The sequence below is a fragment of the Hippocampus guttulatus genome, chromosome 1 (assembly GCF_054856545.1).
Source record: "Hippocampus guttulatus isolate MCC_2025c chromosome 1, RoL_Hgut_1.0, whole genome shotgun sequence".
Classification (NCBI taxonomy): domain Eukaryota; kingdom Metazoa; phylum Chordata; class Actinopteri; order Syngnathiformes; family Syngnathidae; genus Hippocampus; species Hippocampus guttulatus.
The window spans coordinates 11,700,293-11,722,953 of record NC_141261.1 but is presented as its reverse complement, the minus strand read 5'-3'; the positions used below and the strand labels follow the sequence as shown (position 1 = coordinate 11,722,953).

Below are 22,661 nucleotides of genomic sequence, written 5' to 3'. Positions count from 1 at the left end.
CTCTGTAAAGCGCTTTGGTACAGCTGCAGCTCTTGAGAAAGCGCTATCTAAATAGTTCTCGCTTAATACTATGGAAAATCATGAATAAGGTTTCTTTAGTGGTTGCTATAACTAAGTGGATGTAAATAACTCAATAAAACGATTAATCGGGATCTGGATTTAGATCTGACCAACCAATCGATCCCGAAAATTACTGTTTATCTTAAACGGGACATGTAGGAAGATCTTAAATCGGATTGCTACGGGGCCACACATACATAGTTAATGATTTCATGAGGAAAAAATAGCTCTTAGAACATATTCGGACAGAATGTGATTGTATCGTACAGGCACAGGGACCCAGCATCCTCTTCCAGGGCGACCCCAGTCTGAAAGTCGTGTTTGTCCTAACTGGGGGAAAACAAGAGCACATTCTTGTCGAAGTATGGATAAGTTCACAGTTTGTACGTTGGTTATAGCGCTCGGTACATTTGTGCAGTTTAAGATTGTTTTTACTCAGAATTCCCGAAACAATTTGACAGGTAAGACCTTTATCATTTCCTAGCCATTTCAAAACCTCTCTCTCGAGTTGACACTCTCGTCTAATTCTGGATTTTTGTTTATTTTTTTCCCCTCAGAGATTCTCCCGAGAGCGGGCCGATGCCCTCGTCTTCTGAAAGTGGTGCCATCACGCAAGGGCTGCGCGTGTGATCAAGACTGCCCTGAGAACCACAAGTGTTGCGTCTTTGACTGTGGAGCTGCCTGCGTCCCTCCTTCTTTCAGTACGATTTTCCCATCTTGGAAGTTTAGCACACTTCAGTGCTACTCTGGAACACACCCTCCCGTACATTTGATTTATATGGCGCTTTCACAGCAACTGTAGCTGTAACAACGCGGGGTTGACAGAACATTTCATGAAAACCTGCTCATTTCGGGATCTGATTTTCAGATAAGCCAGGAGTGTGTCCGCGTCGAAAGTGGGGCTTTGGGCAGTGTGCCGAGTTTTGTTATGACGACAGTGACTGTCCCAATGAGGAGAAATGCTGCTCCAACGGATGCGGACACGAGTGCACGGCACCTTACAAAGGTTAACTTAATAGTTTTGAGTGCCCTGTGGCCGCATTGATCCGTTGGGTACTTTTTGCTTTGTAACCGTGCACTCTTTTGTGTTTTGGTATGTCAGTGAAGCCGGGCCGTTGCGCTCTGCCACAAGGAACTCCCATGTGTGCAGAGTACTGCTACCATGATGGTCAATGTCCAGAGGAGCAGAAATGCTGCAGGACAACCTGCGGTCATGCATGCAGTAAGCCCTGCTGAGTTGACAACAATCAACTTCATGGCAAAAATACAGAAGGAGACAGGAGAGTGTTTTTTTTAAATAAACATTTTCCTTCAACGGTGGTTACAGGGTACATCGGAAGTATTCAGATCATACAAATTTTAGCTCAAAATTTTCCTGTCTGCTATTTTAAAAAAATAAATAAATGGGTTACAAATGAGAAATGTGATGCACGATTACTTCCCGAAGTATGCCATCAATGAAAACATGTTTACAGGAATGTTGCAACACTCCAACATGATAGGATCTGCTTTACACATTGGACCAGCCCATCTCATAACATCTTCAACACGGCTATCACTGCTTTTCATGAATAATACGGGCACATCAGCATATTAATCATACAGCTATCTGAAGCCTGCTCTTTATGAAACACTTGAAGAGGAAACCATTTGCAGCTGATCTGCCCAGCAACTCCCTTCTACATGGTGACCTCTTGTGTTTGTCTGCCCCATTGGAGTTTGCTTGTACAGTCCAATCCATTCCATAAATGAGGGCAGTCAGAGAGAAGTAATCCAACATTGAAGCACTCTCCAAAATGTGACCCTCTTTTCCTCAGCTCATCATAAAAATGGTCATCTGATCAGTGTAAAAGCCTCTCACACAGGCAGCACAATAATAAAGAGATTTGCGGGGGGGGGGGGGGGGGGGGGGGGTTCTGTATAACATCTGGCGAACTAAGAACTTAGTGGTGTGGTCACATTACGCAAGCCAACATTTTGGATGTGCAATCAACCTGGAAGATGCATTACCGTAATTCAAATACCAAGTGGGTAAAAAAATAGAAGCAGTCCACTGACAAAACAAGTGTTTTGTTTTTAATTTTAATGTAATGTAAAGATGAATTCGAAAAAACAGAATAAGATGACAGCAGTGAAAATACTGTAATGCTTTGGTTGACCTTATATATACACAGGACATCCACTTCATTAAGTACAACATAAGTACATTAAAAAAATAATGAAGCTGACTTGACTTGGCATATACACAATCTTTTAGTGTACAGTTTTATTTTATGCGCAAGAAGTCTCACAATTGATTGATGCTGCCACAGATGTCATATGGGTACTCAATGTTTATTTATTAAAACAAGAAGAGGGAGAAAAGTTCCATCAGAACGCACATTTGGTGCAAAACTTGCCAAAGAAATCATACAAGTGACTCACTGTGGGAACCCACAGATGGGATGAGACAAACGTTACAGCAACTGAATAAAATGTTAAGTCTGTTGTGCATGTTTTGAAAAAGTGCAGCTGATGAGTTGCAGCCCTCAAACGATTGCCGCCGTCTTCTTGTCAGGCTGTCGCTCCATGAATGGGCAGTCATAGTCAGTACATTGCATGTAGCACGACTGGCCAAATAAAAGCTCAATACATATCACCATAAGTGCAAAAAGTAAAAGAGAGCTTGATTGGTATAGAGTCCCAGTCGCCGGTATTGCTTTTCACAAATGCATACTAAACAGCAGTGCAAATAAAATGGTATAAAGCATCAATAATTTTGCCAAGGCAAACAAACTCCGTTGTGTCGCAGTAATACACATTGCCACCAAGTGAATTGACATCAATCAATCCACTCGTGCAGTGATTCCCAACGACTGGACCACTTTCACTTAATTGTTCCAGAAATTGTTGATTTATTAAGAACAATGTGGTGTTTTTGTCTGGTGACACGCTGAACAATTAAAATGCTCTTCCACGAGATGGCAGGAAGTGCAATTCACACGTGAACCGACTTGTTGCCATTCACACAACAGAAAAAAAAACGTTGTGCGCAACTCTTTATTCGGCAATATTTTCGGCACACGTTAACCGGCTGTGGGCTGAGAGGATTCACTGGGACGTAACGAAGACTTGAGACTTCGCGAGAGACCGGGGAAATCGGTCGGCGTTAATCATAACAATAATTTCAAAGTTACCTTCTTCCTGTTACGTAATCTCTGTTGATGCATGTCACGGAGAAATTGAAGAAGTCGATGGCGGGTTCCAACGTAGTCGAAAGTAATATTTTCACTTCTTCCTTCTCCATTGCTGTTGTGGTTCTTCTTATTTCAAGAATAGTTTGCAATCGGCGCGCGTGCGCATTACCACCACATTGTTAATATTTCTGTTTTCGAGTTCTTGTTCCCTGTTGGGGGGAGTTCCTGTTTGGACACGTGACGTGTTTCGCACAGACACAGGGCTATCAAACCCGAAAACTCGAAGATAACCCGTTAAACACCATATTGGACGTTGATGAGTGGCCATATTGTGTGTGTAAAAGTGAAAGCGTTCGACAAAGACGCATCGTTGATTTCCGTCTAGGAGACGAAACAACTCTTTAACAGTAATTTGGTGCATTGTTAAGAGTCAGACGAAACTCTGAGTTGTAATTGTACCTGGCAATGATTATAAATCACAACGTTTTTCGAAGACAAAATACTTACAAACTGTTGAAAAGGGGGCATTCGTGTGTGGCATTTGTATCCATGGCGACAATGCTCGGTACAAGGGAACTGACAACAGAGGACCTAAACACCAAAGAGAGAAATTAGTCAGAATTTTTTAAATGCATATACAGTGTCAGCAACACTGAAAAAGCAAACGTGATTGGGGGGGGGGGGGGGGCAATGAAACGAAAACAAACCCGACATAGAAGCCATGATTCGGGTCAGGGGGGTACTCTGTCCACTTGAGCAGAATTCTGTCAAAATGCACGGTGTTGGGGGGAAGTTTAACAGTAATTTGGTGCATTGTTAAGAGTCAGACGAAACACTGAGTTGTAATTGTACCTGGCAATGATTATAATCACAACGTTTTTCGAAGACAATTTGCTCACTTTGACTCAATAATTCATGCTCAATATCAAATTTAGTTTGTAGCAGACCTGTGTGACGTCATGTAAACTGTTATCATGACGTCTCTGGTTCACTGGAGAATGAAGACCGAGTCTCTCCTCTTTTATATATAACCGCTTCAAAGAAGGTGTATGCAGGAATAGTTACAATTCTATTGTCTTTTTATGTTATGGTGTATTGTTATTTTGTGTGAAATGTTCTGGAAAGCCCTGTGTTACAGCTGCAGCTGTTGAGAAAGTGCGCTTGGTGTTGACTGGTTAGCGTGTTGGCCTCACAGTGCAGAGGTGCAGAGTTCGATTCCAGCTCTTGCCTTCGTCTGTAGAGTTTGCATGTTCTCCCCCTGCCTTTACCTTCCACGTTCCAAAAACATGCATGACAGGTTAATCAATGGAACATTCTAAATTGTCCCTTGGTGTGAGTTTGACCGCAGATGGTTGTTCGTTTATGGGTGCCCGGTAATTGGCTGGCAACCAGTTCAAGGTGTCCCCCGCCTACTGCTCCAAGACAGCTGGGATAGGCTCCAGCAACCCCACCCCGCAAACCTTGTGAGGATGAAGCGGATTGGAAAATGGATGGATGGATAATACAATGAAAACATTGCAAAACAGTTTTCTTTCATGGTTGGTATAACTAATTTGATATAAATCACTAAATAACACAATTAATCAAGAGCTGGATTTAGATCTGACAGTTACAAAGACACGTAACATGTTGGAGAATATGTATTTTAATGATAAACTCGGGCGGCCCGGTAGTCCAGTGGTTAGCACGTCGGCTTCACAGTGCAGAGGTTTGCTTCGTGTACAATTCACCGAGGGCACGGGCAAAGAATAGGAACCTAGGAGGGCCCAGGGAAGCACTTTAAAACGGTACGTGTGAGCTACGATAGTTAACAGGCTGCAAAGGTGCATCGCATGCCTCCGTTTCAGGCTGTTTCTCATCATGGCGCGTGCCGGTAAGGGTAGATCCCGTGAGGTTAGTTGATCGAAAAGTAGATCTTTGGTCCAAAGAGTTTGGGCACCCCTGCTCCAGCATGTCCCGCGACCCACGTGAGGATCAAGTTGATCATAAAAAGGATGAATGTGATTGTATCGTACAGGCACAAGGACCCAGCATCCTCTTCAGGGCGACACACCTGCAAGTCTTGTTTGTCCCAACAGAGAAATCAACAGGACATTCGTATCCAAGCATGGACAAGTACGCAGTTTGTGCGTTGGTTTTCGCACTCGGTGCATTTGTGCAATTTCATCCGGTTTTTACTCAGGATTCTCTCAGTAAGTTTTTGATCATTTTCTTAGCCATTTAAAAACATGACACTCTTTGATGATTCAAGATGTTTTGTTTTGTTCTTTCACTCAGAGATTCACCCAAAACCAGGCGAATGTGCCCGTCGTGCTTTACTTGCAATCTCAAAAAGGGGATGTGGGAGTGACCAAGACTGCCCTGGGGACCACAAGTGTTGCGTCTTCGACTGTGAAGATGTCTGCATCCCTCCTTCTTTCAGTACGAATTACAAACTTGTTTCCCTTATGGAAGTCAGACTTTTGTGCTTCTCTGCAACACACCCTTCCAAAACATTTTATTTGTGTGGCGCTTTCACAGCAGCTGTAGCTGTAACAATGCGGGTTTACAGAACATTTCATTCAAACCTGCTCATTTCGGGATCTGATTTTCAGATAGGCCAGGAGTGTGTCCGGATACAACAGGGCAGTTCGGGGTTTGTGCCTTCCTCTGCTTTGATGACAGAGACTGTTCCGACGAGAGGAAATGCTGCCGCAACGTATGTGGAGGATATAATTGCATGGCACCTTTCAAAGGTTAGCTTAAGTGACTTTTCACTACCCTGCGGCCGCATTGCTCCCTTGGGTACGTTTTGCTCTGTAACCCTGCCCTCTTTTGTGTTTTGGTGTGTCAGTGAAGCCGGGCCGTTGCCCTGCGCCCCAAGTAATTATCACGTGTGCATCGAACTGCTCCCATGACGGTCAGTGTCCAGGTGACCAGAAATGCTGCCAGACAGCCTGTGGTCACGCCTGTCATGAGCTCATCTGAGTTGACAACAATCAACTTCATGACAAAAATATTTTCCTTCAAAATGTGCCCTGGCTAAAATAAAGGTTGGAAAACAGCACAGGTGTGTGTATGTTTGCAGAAACGTAATTGTCTTTACAACAGCAAAGACGGTCTGTTGTGATCTCGGCTTGGGCAGGAACGAGCTCAGAAATTCTGCTTACCTCCTTGCTTATGCTTGACAACGACAGGATCCTGTCCTCCATCCATTTTTAATCCAAGTGTGTTAACATGTCCTCAAGTGACACACACAATCCTGGAAACATGTATTCCAAATAAATATGTAAAAAATAAAAATCAATTAGTTCCTCCCTGAATAGGGCTCATTCATCAGTAGCTTGAACTAAAGGAACAGAGTAGAGCGGGCCTGTCGCCCTGCCATTTTTCAGAGTGGCGGCACGCCTCGCATTCTCCGAATTATGTTGGCAATGCGTTTGGCCACTCCCGGCCTTGGCTCCCCTATCTGGAAATTGCGCGTGAGCAGGTTGAAGAGGGATCCATAACCCACAGCCACTGCAGTGCAGGTCAGGCAGATGACATTATAAGGCATGCTGAAGTCTGGAGTGGGCAGGTTGACCAGCAGAGGTTCTGTGTAGAGGCGCACAAAGTAGCTGGATTCTTCTTTGCTGGGGAAGCTGGAGGCAGACGCGATACCCAAATTAGAGGAGAACCTTACAGCTTTGTAGATTCAGAAATCCGACAAAATACTTACAAACTGTTGAAAAGGGGGCATTCGTGTGTGGCATTTGTATCCATGGCGACAATGCTCGGTACAAGGGAACTGACAACAGAGGACCTAAACACCAAAGACAGAAATTAGTCAGAATTTTTTAAATGCATATACAGTGTCAGCAACACTGAAAAAGCAAACGTGATGGGGGGGGGGCAATGAAACGAAAACAAACCCGACATAGAAGCCATGATTCGGGTCAGGGGGGTACTCTGTCCACTTGAGCAGAATTCTGTCAAAATGCACGGTGACTTCAGTGACGGAGTTGGGGGGAAGTTGCACCAGCATCTCCAGCGTGTGCGGCTTCACACGGTCCTTAGACGGCTCATAGTGGATGTAACCTGACGGCAGTGGCGCAGCAGAAAGTTAAACATTGTCATGAGGAAGAAGGCGTTTATGACATCCAGCGGTCATTTTGCGGCGTCGGTGCAACAGACAACAAATATGTTTTATAAATATGTCTTTTTGATACAATTTGGTTTCGCTGCCTTGAGCTGCTGCGTGTGTGTTTTAATGCACTGCATGTTTGCACTGAGAATCGAGAGGAAAGAAATTCCATCTGTGCTGCATGTTGAACATCGAGCATATTTGACACTGAAGTTGATCTTGACCAAATGTGCATTTGCTTTAACAGTTGGATGGCTGTGGTGAGTTGAGATGCCAGGCAAGAAATCAAAAAGGCCTGAGATGTCGCAAGGAGAAAGTTCAACACGAGGATGAATCGGATACCAGAGAGTTACATGAGGAGTCATGATTTTTCGAAAGGGTACAATTCTCAGGCTCATGACAGAAAAAAACCCAATGCTCATGCTCTATGTTGGGGGTCGGCAACACGCGGCTCCAGAGCCGCATGCGGCTCTTTAGCGACATCTAGTGGCTCCTTGGAGCTTTATAAAAAATGTTTGAAAATGGAAAAAGATTTTGATAGTAGGCTAATATAGCTCAAATAGATATAGATACATGGTGCAGCTCCGAAAAAGGAGAGCTGTGGTGTTGTCTTTTTAAAACGTACACTTTATGCTTTTAACAGTCTCAACAAACACAAAAGACACGAGAGGCGTTCAAAGACAGCTTCAGAAAAACGGAAAATAATGATCACTTCAATGACACTAGAAAAGCGATTATCATGCACCAAAAGAAAAAAATCAAGCGAGGAAAATACAAAATAAATTCTTTGGGGGTGTTTGTGAACACACAAAGGAATGAATAAACAATTCTGAGACAGTCCAGTCTCCTACATACATACAGCATGCGTTTCCTTCATTGTAAGTTTTATAGAAGGCGTTATTTTATTTATTTATTTATTTTTTGGGGCTCCAGACATGTTTGTTTTTTGTTTTGATTTTTGTCCTATATGGCTCTTTCAACATTTAGGGTTGCTGACCCCTGCTCTATGTTGTTGAGGACAATTGACGCATTTCAGAATTTGAAGTCGGAACCATGTCGAATTACTTGGGACAAGTCGAGTTATCCCTGGGTGTTGCCGTTTACAATTTATGTCAAGTCCAAAAGGTGGCAGGATTTGCCAGTATTTTTTTAAAATTCAAATTTAGTTGCCACTTTGTGGTCAAATCAACAATCATGAAAATTTGCGGCATGAATAACTGGCTCATCTTGAGTCGCAAGCCAAAGTCTTGAGTGAGTGACTTGTGTTGCTCTTTACTCACTGGGCTTGTTCGTCTTCCCCTTGCTTGTGACGCTGAGGGTGTGGATGTAGAGACGAAGGTACCAGGGCACCAAGTCCAGCAGCAGTACGGGAAACGACCGGTAGGGGTGGTTGTTGTACATCAGCGTGTGGATCTCTCCAGACTGCAGCCTATAACCCGCCACGTAGCGCTCCGCGTGCAGCAAGGGGCGCAGCATGTGCGCTGCGGGGGGGGGGGGACAAAAAAAGGTCAAGGTGCTTCGGCAGTCTCATATGTGAGGAATTTTTACAAGGAAGCACAACTGCACACAAACGGTTAAAGTGTCTTTTCCCGTTGTCTCCGGCTGGTTTCCCGACTCACCATCGCTAGATTTCCAGCGAATCAGAAGGTTGAGAGAGGACGTTGCGCCAAAGGTGCTTTTTTGGGTCAGGTCGTAAACGGAGAAGGTGCGCCTGTCCCCGAGCACCACTGCTTGCCTGAGCAGAGGAGTGGCGGGGCTCAGCACAAAATCCTCCCCCTGCAAAATGACGAACGTTACTCCAAAATGTGTGAAGAAAGGATTTTTGTGTTTGACCAGATTTATGTGCGCCGTTCAAACCTCAGAATTGTCCGAAACGTCAACGTAGATTTTACTGGAGGAAGCCAGAGGGCATGCCTCTGTCAAGGTCCGGGAGAACATCTTGAAAAGAGACCACTCTGTGGAACAGAGCAATGGAAGCCACACGTTAAAATATATTCCTTCAGTGGCCGAAAAAAACAGGCAGGGTGGGCTTCCTACCTCGTTTGCCTTGTCCGGAAACGTAAAGATCAAAGACGACATTCAGTGTCTGTCTCAGCTCCCACGAGGTGGTTGCGCATTGTGCGTCCTGACACACGGGTCGAATGTGCACTGCCTGGGAATGAAAACTGCTGTGGAAGAGTTTCTCGGACTTGAGTAGGACAGCGAGGCCGGCCTGGGGGGGAGCAAAGTGCCAACGTAGAAAACAGATGCTGATGTTGGGTAGAAAGACGCAATTCCCAAGACGTCGTGGCGCAAACGACGGGGATGGCCGTGTGGTGGGATGTAAGACGCATTATTGAAGCCTTACCTTGGAGCCACATGGCAAGAGTTTCTTCCAGGGTGTCAAATTTTCTGTACAAACAGTCTCACGTGGAAGGGTGGCGTAGCGTAGGAAGCGGTGGTCCGTCACTTTGAGGGAGACAGAAAGCAAATTTAGCATCAAGCCGAGCCCTTTTCATCAATGGTTACATTGGTGATTAGTGCCCGTGGCAGTACACTTCAAATGGTAAACCTTCATATGGCTTGAGGTGTCACCACAAAGTGTGTGTTTTGCCAATGTTTCTCTCATGTAAGTACTCAACCACAAAGTGCAGTGAACCAGTCAAATGTTCTGTCGATAATCCACATTTTTATTGTTGTAAACGTTAAGGAACCCCCCCCCCCACCCAAAAAAAAAGTTTTTACTCATTTTTTTTTTCTAATATTAATCGGCTGATTATTCGGGTATGACAATTTTATCCTGCCCAATCTTGCAATCGGCATTGCGCAAAAAACTAAAAATCCATATCTCGGTCAGGTCCTACGAGCCCAAAAACTTTTTTCAGACATCTGATATCGATTACACCCACCTGTGGTTGACCTCTTGTGAATGAATCTGTTTAATTCAATACTTAGCATTGCTGGACTTTGATCAGTGTGCACTCCTATTTACAATATTATATGATAAAGAGGGAAAAAAAGTCTCTCTCTCTCTCTCACACACTCACTCACTCACTCTCAACCAGTGGTTGAGATTTTCCACTCATGAGATCTTATGACAGAACAGCGGCACCTTGCCAGCATATACTGTGCCGGTAAGGTTTAGCTACTTCAGTTGATCCCGCCCCAATTGATGGGTGCTTGTTGTAATGGAAAAGCAACGAAGGCCAGGCCCCGGCCAAGCGAGGCTGGTGCAGTCCATTGTGGAAAATGTGGCCGAAATGCCTCAACATTAAGATTCACAAATGTGAGGAGCCAACACCATCAGTGTCTACAGAATGCAAAGATAAAGTGCTAAACAGTGTCAAATGGTACCGTTGCCTATCCCCAGTGGCTTGAAGGAGGCGCTGGGCTGAATGCTGTTGATGGAGTCAAAGTTCAACGAGGCGCAGAAGATTCCCGACAAAACATTTGTGAGCTCGCTCCATGTGCCATCCACACTGAAAGAATCCAGAAAATAATTGCTACACGATCATATGCTTTTGGATTAATAATAACAACAGTCACAAAAACAACAGAAAACATGCACCTAGGATGATTTGTTATTCTAATACTGTAATTACAATACAATGATGTCTTGCCATCTTTCTCAAGGACGACTCACTCTGTGACGGAGTCCTGGAACCAGACCCAGAGCTCAGCTCCAGGGGGCGAAGGTTGATAAGGCTGCCCCCACTGCATGGTCCTCCAGTACCCCTGTGTCAAGGAGATGTGCAGCTCACGCACGGAGAATTTGGAGATAACTTGTCCCAGAGACTTGGGAAACAGCCGGTAGTGGGACACTACGGAGAAAGCGCAAAAAACAAATGGTGCGTGTTCAACAAAAATATTAAGAAATTCAGTTGAGTTGGACTGGATTTCATCGAAGTGCAGTCAGATGATGATGTACTGTATTGCATTACATACATCCTTCTCATGACGTTTATGCAACAGACAGGGCAGGAGTTTCTGCTAAAAATCCTGCCCAGTTCTACTATTTCCAGTGGCCACAGTACCTCTCAAGACATGATCTGAGCTCCTGATCTGTGCGAGCATACGTAGCAGGTCGGCCATATTCGTTTCGCTAACCGTGGCAACAGTGCAAGGACAAAATGTGTCAATACCTGCACAATCTTGTAAAAAGTCTGAAAAGAATTGTATTTAGGGCAAAAATGAACTAGCTACAGTATGTGTGTTTATTTAATTTTACCATCTCTTGTAATTCAAAATAGCTTGCATCACTCGGCCTAAATTGCACATTGAGTCCATCACAGACACCACCAGCAGGGAGTCGCATTGTTGGAAATAACATTATTGACACACTCAACTTTATTCATAGAACACTTTCACATTCGCTTCAGCTGTAACAAAGCACTTAAAAGAATACGCGAGATAAAGCAGAAACATAAGCCAACAAAAGATTTGTCTCCATCCCTACATAGGTTTTGTTGTTTGAAATGATTGTAGACGACAGTGATTCAAAGACCCCTTTAACCGGTTAAGCAGGAATATCCCGATCTCAGCATATATGTTGTCACTCAGGTCTGCTAAAAGATTGAAAGCAAACAAGCAACTGTCACACGCAAATATGGAAAGAATGGTTCAATTCCCCAGTTCCAGTTAGAGCCTCCTCACTTTAATTTTCAAACACTGACTCCTCTCTCCGTCCATGTTGTAAATTCTCGTCGCTCTTCACTCCTCAGATCCTACAGCCATCCACCCAGCCATACCATTGCACGCAGTCTCACATCATGATGAACAACTCGGCCAAATAGCACCCACATGACTCTTAGTAGAAACAGTGATAATGCCAAGCGTGTGTTGCCGAAAAGGTGCAAAGATCAATTATTTTTCTTCAATGAAGGTCATAGTCAAAAATGCTGATATCAGGACAACAACGGGTCCACTCGACATATACACAAACTTTACATGAAAAAAACGTTGGGGGGGGGGGGGGGGTGAAAATTCGGCACAGATCCTTCAAAGGCGTCATTTTTCATCTTTATGACCGTCCAGTCTAGGCTGCTCATCTGGGAAGCTTCCTGAGCCCATTCTCTTCTTTTCATTTCAAATTGAATCTCAGAATCTTCAACACTGTCGCCTGTCTTCTGATCATTGCCACCAACTGTAAATTGTACTACATGGCAGTCTCACTACCATCCTTACAAACCTTTGAGTCCAAGAAGGTCCACATAATCAAAGGCAACGTTTTCAGCGGTGGAAGCGTTGGAAAAGCAGCGACTATCGAAACACTCATTCCGCAGCGATGTGAATTCTTTACCTCTTGGACCACACTACCCTTTACTTTCAAACGAAGCTTTATTGAGACACGTTTAGAACTGATTTGAAAGCAATAGTGACTTTTAACTTTATATTGGACTGCTCGCTTACCTTTGTTTCCTCCAAAGAAATCAGCTTCCCACAAGGTGCGGAACTGGAAGCTAGCATAAATATCCCCTGACTGGAGCGGTCTGATGACCAGTTCTTCTTGAAAGTCATTGTTTAATGTCGACTCTTGACTGGATGCGACGACAATTACCGACAAACTAATCAGAACTAACAGTGCAACCGTGACACCGCACCTGTGAAGCACCATTTTTTGTGTGTGTGACAGCCGGGGAGCAGTGACGATTATTGACTTCCGCCAAACGTCATTTGACAAACCAGCCAGTGGATCTGCGCGTACAGAGTCACGTGACCACGAATGTACATGCTTTGTTTTGCGCGAATTGTTACTTCAATAACGTTTGATATGGTACAATAAAATAAAATATTCGCCCCCACGCCCCTTGTGAGGATAATATTCAGCTAACGGATGGATGGATTCATAGTATGTGTTGTTTATTTCAAACACAGAGATGTGTCTGCACAGCTGTACCGATGCACTGAATTGATTTTCCGATTTGTTATTAAAAGTAACCATGTTGCGTTTGACTTTGTTATTTATTATTATGTACATTTCAGATTGCTAACAGATTTTTAGATCACCGGAGGAGTGTCATGTTGCACACCGTCAGATTGGGTAATTATTTGCAACGCAGCACGTGTTAATAACACATCGAACAGAACGTTAAATCCGTGAGTGTTTGGCAGCGCGCGTGTGCATGGAAGATAGATAGGGACGCGTGCGGAGCACATCATCTTGTGTAGCCGCACATGCGCGCACATATGCACGCGCGCGCATACATACACACTCATGCTCCACGTTTCTTTTGCCCGGCCATGGATCCCTAAGAGACGCTCCAAGCCGCTGTTGTCAGAGCGAATTAATAGCCCGGTGCCTCGCTGCTTTTGCTCTTCCTGACCTTGCCCGCCTCTGGCTTGGCTTCTCAATATTTGATCCGGGATTCCTGTGCTGTCCACCCATGGCCACATCGGATGGACTAGACGGCTGTCTGCAGCGAGGCAGATCTCAAAGTGACCCGAATATACTCACCGAACCGGAGATCGATTTGGCTCACGGCTCAGGTAATGTAAACGCGTCGTTCTCCGGATATTTGTATTTATGCATGTCATAAACAGCGTTTTTTTTTTCATGTGTTCTTCCCATTGGGGTAAATATCAGCAATGATTAGCGCCCCCAGCCCCCGCGAATTAAATGTTGACTGAACCCAAATTTGAAATGTATACTACATAAAATATGACAAAACCACATACCACCCTGCCCCTTGCAGATTTAATTATGCAAGCAGATGGTTGTAAAGACGCCTGTGGGATCAGAGTGTCACAATGCACACGCTTGCATGCATGTTGCTCATTCAGTGCATCATCCTCATCAATATGAACAATGCCGCCAGTTGTTGCCTGACAATGTGAGCCAGCATTGTCCACTGAGGAGACACGGCTTCTATTTTATTTGTCTTTTTTTGTTGCAGGCGTTGCATTTGCACAAACTCATCTTGACATGCTATTCAGTCTGAACACAAGCTCGTGACGCCACCCTTGTCTCCTTCCATACTGAGCCCCTCGCTGTTATGATGAATGTCACGTGATGCCACCCATGGAAGCATTGAATGCCCCTGATTCACCACCGCCATCACTTTGCAGATCCATTCACACGGCAGGTGTGCTTTTCAACATGGAGTCCCTGTTTATCTCGTCGTTCGTCATCCCGGTGCATGTTGGTCTTTAATGACACACGCCTGGTGAACTGCAACTAAAGTTTACAGGGGTTTGCTCAAAATGGTCATTCTACTCATATGCATTTATTTTTTATTTATTTATTTTTACATAGAGGCTAAATGAGGTTATTTGTTGTTGCAGTGTGTGGGCTTGTAAGGATTCAGTGCTTCCTCCCACACACGATGAGTTTTACGTACATGATGGAGGATGCTCCGCTGAATGATGCAGGCAGAAAAAGGATGACACTTACCTTTCAACGATTCACTCATGAGCCCAGCTTTGGGCATTCGTGAAATTCAAAACTTTCTGCGCCTCCCTCATGCTGCCCGACGCTGGGTTTAAATAGGCCTTCGCTGCATTCTTTTGAAAGATCTAATTCACACATTGGCAGATGTCACACTGAGCGCTTGACGCAACCTTGAGTAAACAACACCGACGCCCCGGCAGATCAGCCATGCTAACGAGGGCCAAAATCATCAGGGAGCTTGCACACACAATGACAACGCTGGTGCAAAGTGCGCCAAAGTTACAACACCCGCTAAGATACGTGATTCAAATGACACATAAGCAATACAGTTGGTGTGCAATGGCAGCATCTGGTCTGGTGACCCAAAGCGCAGACAGTGGGACGGACGACCCCCTCTGCATGAGGCTCATCACCACGCCCGCATCTGGGGCACCGGTCTTTGCCAAAGGATTACTTTAACACCCCTCAACACTGTTGTGGCCTTCACAGCTGCAAAGGCGGACACAGTGACATATCTTGATCTCTCTGTGTACTGTATCTCCCTGTGCTCTATCCATCCATCTAGTCCATTTATATACAGGAAACACATGACACAAATATCAGTCTGAGAAGGACAATCGGTGAACATCCGATGGGAAAATTGACACCCCTCACTATGCCACTACAATCAATGTACTTATCAAGTGAGATGTTGAATGAAGTGCATGATGACAGTACGAGTATGATTTGGATTGATCACAGTCAAGGACCACTGTAAAAAGTGCACTTCTTCTTTTATGCATTGTAAAGTCACTGAATTGCACTAACGGACTGCTGTCTGAAGGTCGGCATTGATGTGTTATGACCTGCACATCGCTGGCATTGTGCAGAATCCTTAAAATCCTCCAAACCGTCACTTTTTCACAGCGTGTTTGTTGAGCCATTAACATTGCATTGTCAAGGAGAGCAAGCCATTTTCAAAACTTTAGTTTGCATAAATAAATAAATAGATAAATAAATACAGATATACATAGATAAATAAATAAATCACAGGTGGCCCAGTGGGCAAGTGGTTAGCGTGTCGACCTCACGGTGCAGAGGTGAAGGGTTCGATTCCAGCTCCGGCCTGCACGTGTGGAGTTTGCATGTTCTGCCCGTGCCTGCGTTGGTTTTCTCCGAGTACTCCAGTTTCCTCCTAGATTCCAAAAACATGCATGGCAGGCTGATTGAACACTCAAAAATTGTCCCTTGGTGTGAGTGTGAACGCGGATGGTTGTTTGTCTCTGTGTGCCCCGCAATTGGCTGGTAACCGGTTCAGGGTGTCCCCCGCATACTGCCTGAAGACCGCTGGAGTAGGCTACAGCACTCCCCGCAACCCTTGTGGGGATAAAGCGGATCAGAAAATGGATGGATGGATGGATAAATGACAGCCCCGCTTGGGAGCTGAAAAATATTAGCAGCATTGACCAAATTCGGACATAGGAGGTTTTCGCCCGAAATTGCTGATATTTACTAATATGTTCTGAAATTATTGACAGGAGGCGTCAGTGCAGATTTGCAGTATACTGTCCACCCTCCGTATATCAGATGTTACTCTTGAAATTCTGTTTGTCTCAGTCTTTCATGGCACATTGTTGACCAAGCTCAAGGCATGGGGGAGGACACCTTGAAGCATGGAAGACAAATAACGTCCCGCTCGAGTTAAACATTTCTTCATAGCTGTATCCTTGAGTAAACAATGGCCTGGCAGAAATCTTCAATAAAATCACAACTAGTGAACACCGCGTTTCATGTAAGAGTGGCTGCAGGTGTGTTGTAACTTTTGAATGTGTCTTTTAACTGTGATGGTTGCAAATAGACATTTTGCTTACGTCAGCTTGTAGGGATTCAACCGAAATCAAGCAGTCCTGGCCGGCTGCTGATCTTTTCTGAAATGATCCCCTTTTACTCACCTGACAGGTAACCGACCCAAGATTTGCCTGTCTCACGTGTTCGTAACAAACGAACATCTTTAGTTGGAGGATACTGAGCCTTGCACATGATTCCGATCAGATCAGAGCAGCACTTTGTCTTTGCTGGACGGTAATACATCCATGGCTTGAAGGCCTTGCTAATATAGGAAATTCTGAGCCAGCAAGCCTTACAGAACAAGCTCTCCATTTTCTTTAATGAAGAAGTACACAATGTGTTGTTTCATCGCCGCTGGAAGTACTGGCATAAAGTGGCTGTGGCGGGAAACAGTGTGATAGTTTCTCAAGCTTTCGTTCAGGCACAATGTGAAATAATAAGTGGGTTTTCTTTGTTATATAATTGTATTTTTGTCATTAACATGCATGTCGGAACAAATTCGTAATATAAGTCATATTTACACACGTCACAATTAAAATGTAATTAAAATCCTTGTTGGTAGATGCATATTTCTGCACAGGCCTTTGCTGCCCAATGAGATATCAGCTTGGCTGCCATAAAGAAAGTATAAAAGTATATCATATAATAATCTCATATGACATAAATCACCTAAATCATTGACATAAAAAAACCCCAAAAGAGGATATTGTTGTAATTAAAGTGTCAAAGTATGAAAAGAATAGGAATGTGAAGTTCCTTGTAAATGTGCACTTGGTTATGGCAATTTGATTAAATGCTCATCAAACTACTGACCACACTAATTACTAATACCGTATTTTCCACACAAAAAGGCACACTGGATTATGAGGCGCACCTTCAATGAATGGCCTATTTTGTAAACTTTTTGGATGCACCGCATTATAAGATGCAATCTACAATGCATACACTATATGGAGCTATGCCCAAGGAAACGCCAACAGAACGATCAGATGTCAGTCAAACGTATTCAATAAAGCAGCGACACAGTTCACTTAACCAACAGCAAGTTACAACATTGACTCGTTAACGTTGAACTCCTTTGCCACTGCTCTATTTCCGTGTTCAACTGCGTAACCGATCGCCTTAAGTTTGAACTCTGCGTTGTAAACATGTCTCTAGCAAGGGTCCATTTTGGGGTGGAAATATTACCGTCATGACCATATACACACGGCGCATCGGACTTTAAGGCGCACTGTGAGCTTTTAAGAAAATGGAAGGCTTTTAGGTGCGCCTTTTAGTGCGGAAAATATGGTACAAATAAAATATATGTGCATTTCCAGGAACATTTTTATATGGACTACTTGTTTTAATACAACACAAATATACATTGAAGCTAAATACATCTATATACATAGACTCTATGAGAGAGAGAGAGTGGTGGTGTGGTTTCACTAAATGCTGTCGTGAGCCAGCCCAACATGCAGCTTCACCAACGTCGGACTCTAATTAAGTTCTCACTTTCTCTTTCTTGTCGCGGAGCATCTCGTCACACCCGAGTCACTCATTAGTCATGGTCAGCTTCAAGGGAGTGTGCTTCAGTCACAGCCACCTGTTGGTCGAATCCGAGTCACTATAGAGCTATTCATCTCTCCCACAGTGATGCACAGGCATCCCCAGAGAAACCTCCAGAAAGCACTTAGCCAAGTCAAGTGGTAGCTCTGAGCTACTTTCTGGTCCGTCATGAAACTTTGCGATTTTTTTAATTCAATATTTCATGGCGGTTGTCTGAAGCGAGACTTGTAAAAAGAATGCACTTGATCAGATAGAGTGTGTGAGTGTGACATGGACTCCGACTCGACAACCCGAATGGATTTCAAAATGAATTCAAGGAGCAGACTGGCATCCCCGCTGTGGTTCAAGTCATAAAACATCCCTCCATCCATCCATTATCTGAACCGCTTAACTTCACGAGGGTCGCAAACGTGCTGGGGCCTATCCCGGCTGACTTTAGCAGCCAGTTACACGTGTCATAAAGTCTGCGCAGTCATGCCTCACCTTCCAAAACAATTTAGACTGCATCAACAAAAGCAGTTGTACACAATAGAGCATGCCTTTTTTTTTTCAAGATGCCAATACATGCAACGTGTAACTCCAACCCTTCCAATGTTTTGCGGTTTGTACGTCAACATCATATCAGCTTTAGGAAGTTGAGCAACATCCACCTCTGCAATACAGCAACTCCCCCAGGCAGCAGCATTCTATTCACTCCAACACTGAACAAGTGAAACAGAGGCTCAGACAGAGCACATATATATTTTTTTCTATGCTGTTTGTCCTCTTTGGGATCTCAGTCGAGCTGGAAGCTATCTCAGCTGAGCGAGAGGCAGGGTTCACCCGCATGGGGCTGGTCGACTGCCAATCACACAGCCAATATAGACTCAGAATAATTCATAGTCATATTCACACCTCAGGCCAGTATAGAATTAATGAACATAACATTGTAGTTTCTCAATTGTTGGAGGAAGATGGTACACAGTGAAAACCAAACCGAGCACAAGGAGAATGTGCAACCTCCACACAGAGCAGATTGGAACGGATATCCGAGAACCTCAAACCTCAATACTGCGAGGCACAAGTACAACCCATAATTCCAATGTGATGCCTACAGTATCTCCCATCTGATTAAAAATATAAACACATGAAATGGTCATTTATTTTTCAGTGGAGAGGTGAGATTGGGTCACCATATGAGCAGTTTCGCTTACTCACCCATTTATTTCAGTAAAAATAACGTATACAAAATTTTGCATTCAACGACAGAATTGGTCTTGAATAATTACACATCCTACTATGTACCGTGAACGTACCAAACGTTTTGTTGAGCAGACATAACACGATAGCAATTTGCCATACTGTCATTTCAAACAGGACTTCGCCTCACTCATTCACCCCGATCTCAAATCAGGAAGCGGGAACAGCAAAAAAGGCGAGGGTTTGGGATTAAGACTTCAAAGTCATGCTGCACCATCACACGGTGCAACTACGTGGCAAATGATACAATAATTACTGCATATATGGTCATAACATTGCTAAAACGACATATCTAATGATGACCTCATTGTTACGCACGGTGCAAGTCATACCACCGCTCATCCTGCAGTTGCTGTGTATATTATAAGGCAGTACCGCAAGGCCTGCGGGATGCAAAGTGACAGGAGTACAAGGTTCCTCCTGCAGGGAAGGGCAGCTGGCAGAAGAGGTGGAGAGAAAACAAAGGACAAGGTTAAAGGGGTAAACCAAAATAGATGCAGCCTAAAACAGCTGTTTATGGCACTAACATCATCAAGACAAAAGCATTACATACATAAGGCTGCATTAAACAGCAGGGCCCAATATAGAGCCGGTTCTTTCACCCATGTAACCCATCGGCAAAAAAAAATTAAAAAGTCTTACTTTCCGTCTTTCTCTCTTTGCCGCTGTAATTAAACTTGGAATAATTCTTGTTATCCCCGCGTGATGTGGTTGCACTTCCATACTGGCGCTGAGCAGTTCCTTAAGTATCATGTAAGGTTAACCTGAATCTGGATAACTTCTTGCTGTTGCTCAGCTACTCAACACACAGTCCAGAAAGACGATGACAAGAAAAAGCCTCACATGCATCATATCTGATTCCCCTAATAAGACACGTTTTGGTGTCTGCAGCGGCCGTTTGTGTCCTCGCAACTGCTTATTTGCGAGCATGCGTGACCGAGTTTTGTGCTGATGCAGAAGGAAACTGGCAAACGCTTTGTAGTGAATGAAAAAAAGCACAGCCCAGGAGAAGAGTTACAGGAAGACCAAAACAAACACAAACCCCCGCATAAGACTAATGTAGTCTCATCGCATTTGGCAAAGGGTGCATCGACGTTCAACTGAGTTCAGAACGTTGCATGCTGAACGCAGTGAAGAGCTGTAGGTGAAGCCTCTGCAAGCATTGAGACGTCAGGGTGGTGCAAATGGTATTTGGGAAGCTAAGAGGATGTAAACAAGATGGGAAAAAAATGGACAAGGGTTTGTTTGGAGAGACAGACAGGAAATGGAGGAGAGGGAAAGGATATAAGGGCAGAAAGGCATGGGGGGGGGCCTTATTACTGAAAGACAGCCAAAGTTCCCCTCATTGCTGAGACGGCATGACAGTGTGATGGATGCGCCATGGAGAGCATTGCCTGTGAAGTCTTATTTCGAAAACGCCTATACAAGCATCGGGATCGTCGTGAATTAGAAATCTAACAATAACATTGATGTATTGATTTCAATTACTTCAATTGAGGAAGTTTAAATGCTATTTAAAAATCTAATAAATAGTAAAAAGAAAAGTGTATACGAGTATTTGTTATTCAGCAAACAAAAGCTGATTGTAGTCCTCGTATTGTGTTTGGCCTTTACATGTGTACAGGTACTTTCTCATCACAATCATAGCTGCCGTAGTGTCACGTTTTGCGAGGTGGAAGAGTAGGACCCCAAAAAGCAGGGAGGCAGGGAGGAGCGGGGGCGGACTGACCAAGATATCTTAAAAAAAAAATGCAAACAGGAGTGCACTGGAAAAAAAAAACAACTGAGGTACTCGAACAAAGTACTGATAATCACAACCAAAGTAGCAAAAAAAACCCAAAAAACAAAACGTAGCAGGAGCACACAGCCACTCACATACTCACAGTGATCCAAACAGGACTGACAGAGGCCAGGGAACTAAATACAAGCAAAGTGACGGGACCACGAGAAACACCTGGACAAGACACAAAGGGTTGAGGGAGCTGATTGGTTAAACACAAGGGACACGTATGACGAGAACAGGTGGAGACATAAAAGGCACAACACCAAATGCAACCTAAACAAAAACATAACACGTAAAGGCCAATGGGAAAATATATGCCACGTATCGCACATCCAATTGGGCAACCGTGTTTGAATGACAAACGAAGGGCACATGGCACAGAACCGGAAGAGTCGTTAGGTGGGTCGTTCAATCAAGTTGGTCGGAAGAAAATGAAACCAAATGAGTGGTGTGAAGTGGAGACGGGCACTTACAATACGTACAGCACAGACTTATCGAGCTTCTCTGGCAATGCCCCTCAGGAAATGCTAAATTAAATACAAAGCTGAATCAGATAGTACCGGGAGGAATATGTTCATGAAGAGGATATGGATTGAAGCGTGTCTGGCGAGGAGGCAAAGAGAGTACTTCCAAATATTTGACCAATTTCCATAAAGGAAAATTAACATAGTTATGCCTTTGAAAGGGAAAACACGCAAACAACCCCAAAATCAAAACTCAGTAAGTTCAGTCGTTTTTTTGTTTTGTTTTGTTTTGGTTTTGTTGCCTACTAATAAGATTTCTTTAATAACCCATTTGAATTATTATTCCTGTTCTACTTTCTACCAAGTCGGGCCATCAGAAATGACATATCATAAATACGCATCCATTTTCCATCGCACTTGTCCTCATGAGGTTACTACAGGAATCCGAGTGGCGCGTGATTCAGCACCATGGACAGTGGCAGTCGGTGATCACAGCGCCATAAGGCAACACAAACACAAACTCTCATTGCAGTTTTTATCAGACACAGAAAGCAAAAAGGGTCCATTTTAAAGGGGCACTTCCGTGTCTGGCGAGCGAGTGTTTTATTCTGTCCTGATTTATCAAGTGGCGCACAGCTATTGGGCCACCGGATAAAAAAAAAAGTCCTGCACCTGTTCTTGATTTGTTTATTGGCCATTCCTGTAAATTCGATTTGAACACGCTGGAATGTCGACAGTCAAACATAATCTCACGAGATTTTTTTGATGTCTCGCGAGATTGTCGGACGTTCACGTAACAAGGTTCCGCCGCAGTTGTTTACTTTTTCAGTAAATCATCGCTTGATAATGATGATGAAATTTTTAAATGTTATTTAAGATGAAAGGATTGTATCATTGTTTATTTTGCTTTACACTGGAGACACTCGATGAGAGAGAGAAAGTCACTGACGGTGCAAGTGGCTCATTGGCTTGACATCCGCACAGTCAGTGTGGGCTCAGTTCCCACTCGGTGACAGTGCGAATATGAGTGTGGATAGTCGTATGCCTGCATGTGCCTTGCGACTGACTTGCGACCGACCTTTTGCCACAAGCC

The 22,661-nt window shown here is 44.0% G+C and overlaps 3 protein-coding genes across 4 annotated transcripts in view; 2 read left to right on the top strand and 1 right to left on the bottom strand.

Moving 5' to 3' along the window:
- Nucleotides 1–349: 349 nt before the first annotated feature.
- Nucleotides 350–1,482, top strand: wfdc2 (WAP four-disulfide core domain 2). Its single transcript, XM_086109773.1, has 4 exons — nucleotides 350–521; nucleotides 618–761; nucleotides 929–1,066; nucleotides 1,163–1,482. The coding sequence occupies exons 1-4, from the start codon at nucleotides 425–427 to the stop codon at nucleotides 1,294–1,296; spliced, it is 513 nt and encodes a 170-aa protein (XP_085965899.1). The 5' UTR covers nucleotides 350–424; the 3' UTR covers nucleotides 1,297–1,482.
- Nucleotides 1,483–5,716: 4,234 nt separating this feature from the next.
- pigt (phosphatidylinositol glycan anchor biosynthesis, class T) lies at nucleotides 5,717–12,969 on the bottom strand. Its single transcript, XM_086109763.1, has 11 exons — nucleotides 12,727–12,969; nucleotides 10,961–11,138; nucleotides 10,672–10,796; nucleotides 9,686–9,786; nucleotides 9,376–9,550; nucleotides 9,196–9,293; nucleotides 8,958–9,114; nucleotides 8,619–8,819; nucleotides 7,127–7,292; nucleotides 6,934–7,017; nucleotides 5,717–6,856 (listed from the first exon to the last, which is right to left on the bottom strand). Exons 1-11 carry the CDS (start codon nucleotides 12,929–12,931, stop codon nucleotides 6,607–6,609), a joined length of 1,740 nt encoding a protein of 579 aa, XP_085965889.1. The 5' UTR covers nucleotides 12,932–12,969; the 3' UTR covers nucleotides 5,717–6,606.
- A 485-nt stretch (nucleotides 12,970–13,454) lies between these two features.
- The window catches only part of phactr3a (phosphatase and actin regulator 3a), a 32,547-nt gene continuing 23,340 nt past the window's right edge, over nucleotides 13,455–22,661 (top strand). For both annotated transcript variants that reach the window (XM_086109748.1, XM_086109741.1), the window contains exon 1: nucleotides 13,455–13,803. In XM_086109748.1, the coding sequence (XP_085965874.1) occupies nucleotides 13,701–13,803 (103 nt within the window). In that variant the 5' untranslated portion in view covers nucleotides 13,455–13,700. The remainder of the gene's footprint in view (nucleotides 13,804–22,661) is intronic.

What these genes read in the sequence shown, in the direction of transcription:
- wfdc2 (XM_086109773.1), top strand. Translation starts at nt 425, where the DNA reads ATGGATAAGTTCACAGTTTGTACGTTGGTTATAGCGCTCGGTACATTT. An exon ending in CTGCGTCCCTCCTTCTTTCA is followed by an intron (nt 762 to 928) that starts GTACGATTTTCC and finishes TCTGATTTTCAG; the next exon opens with ATAAGCCAGGAGTGTGTCCG. An exon ending in GTGCACGGCACCTTACAAAG is followed by an intron (nt 1,067 to 1,162) that starts GTTAACTTAATA and finishes TTGGTATGTCAG; the next exon opens with TGAAGCCGGGCCGTTGCGCT.
- pigt (XM_086109763.1), bottom strand. Translation starts at nt 12,931, where the DNA reads ATGGTGCTTCACAGGTGCGGTGTCACGGTTGCACTGTTAGTTCTGATT. An exon ending in GGGGAAGACGAACAAGCCCA is followed by an intron (nt 7,293 to 8,618) that starts GTGAGTAAAGAG and finishes CACTGCCGTCAG; the next exon opens with GTTACATCCACTATGAGCCG. An exon ending in AATCATGGCTTCTATGTCGG is followed by an intron (nt 7,018 to 7,126) that starts GTTTGTTTTCGT and finishes TTTGGTGTTTAG; the next exon opens with GTCCTCTGTTGTCAGTTCCC.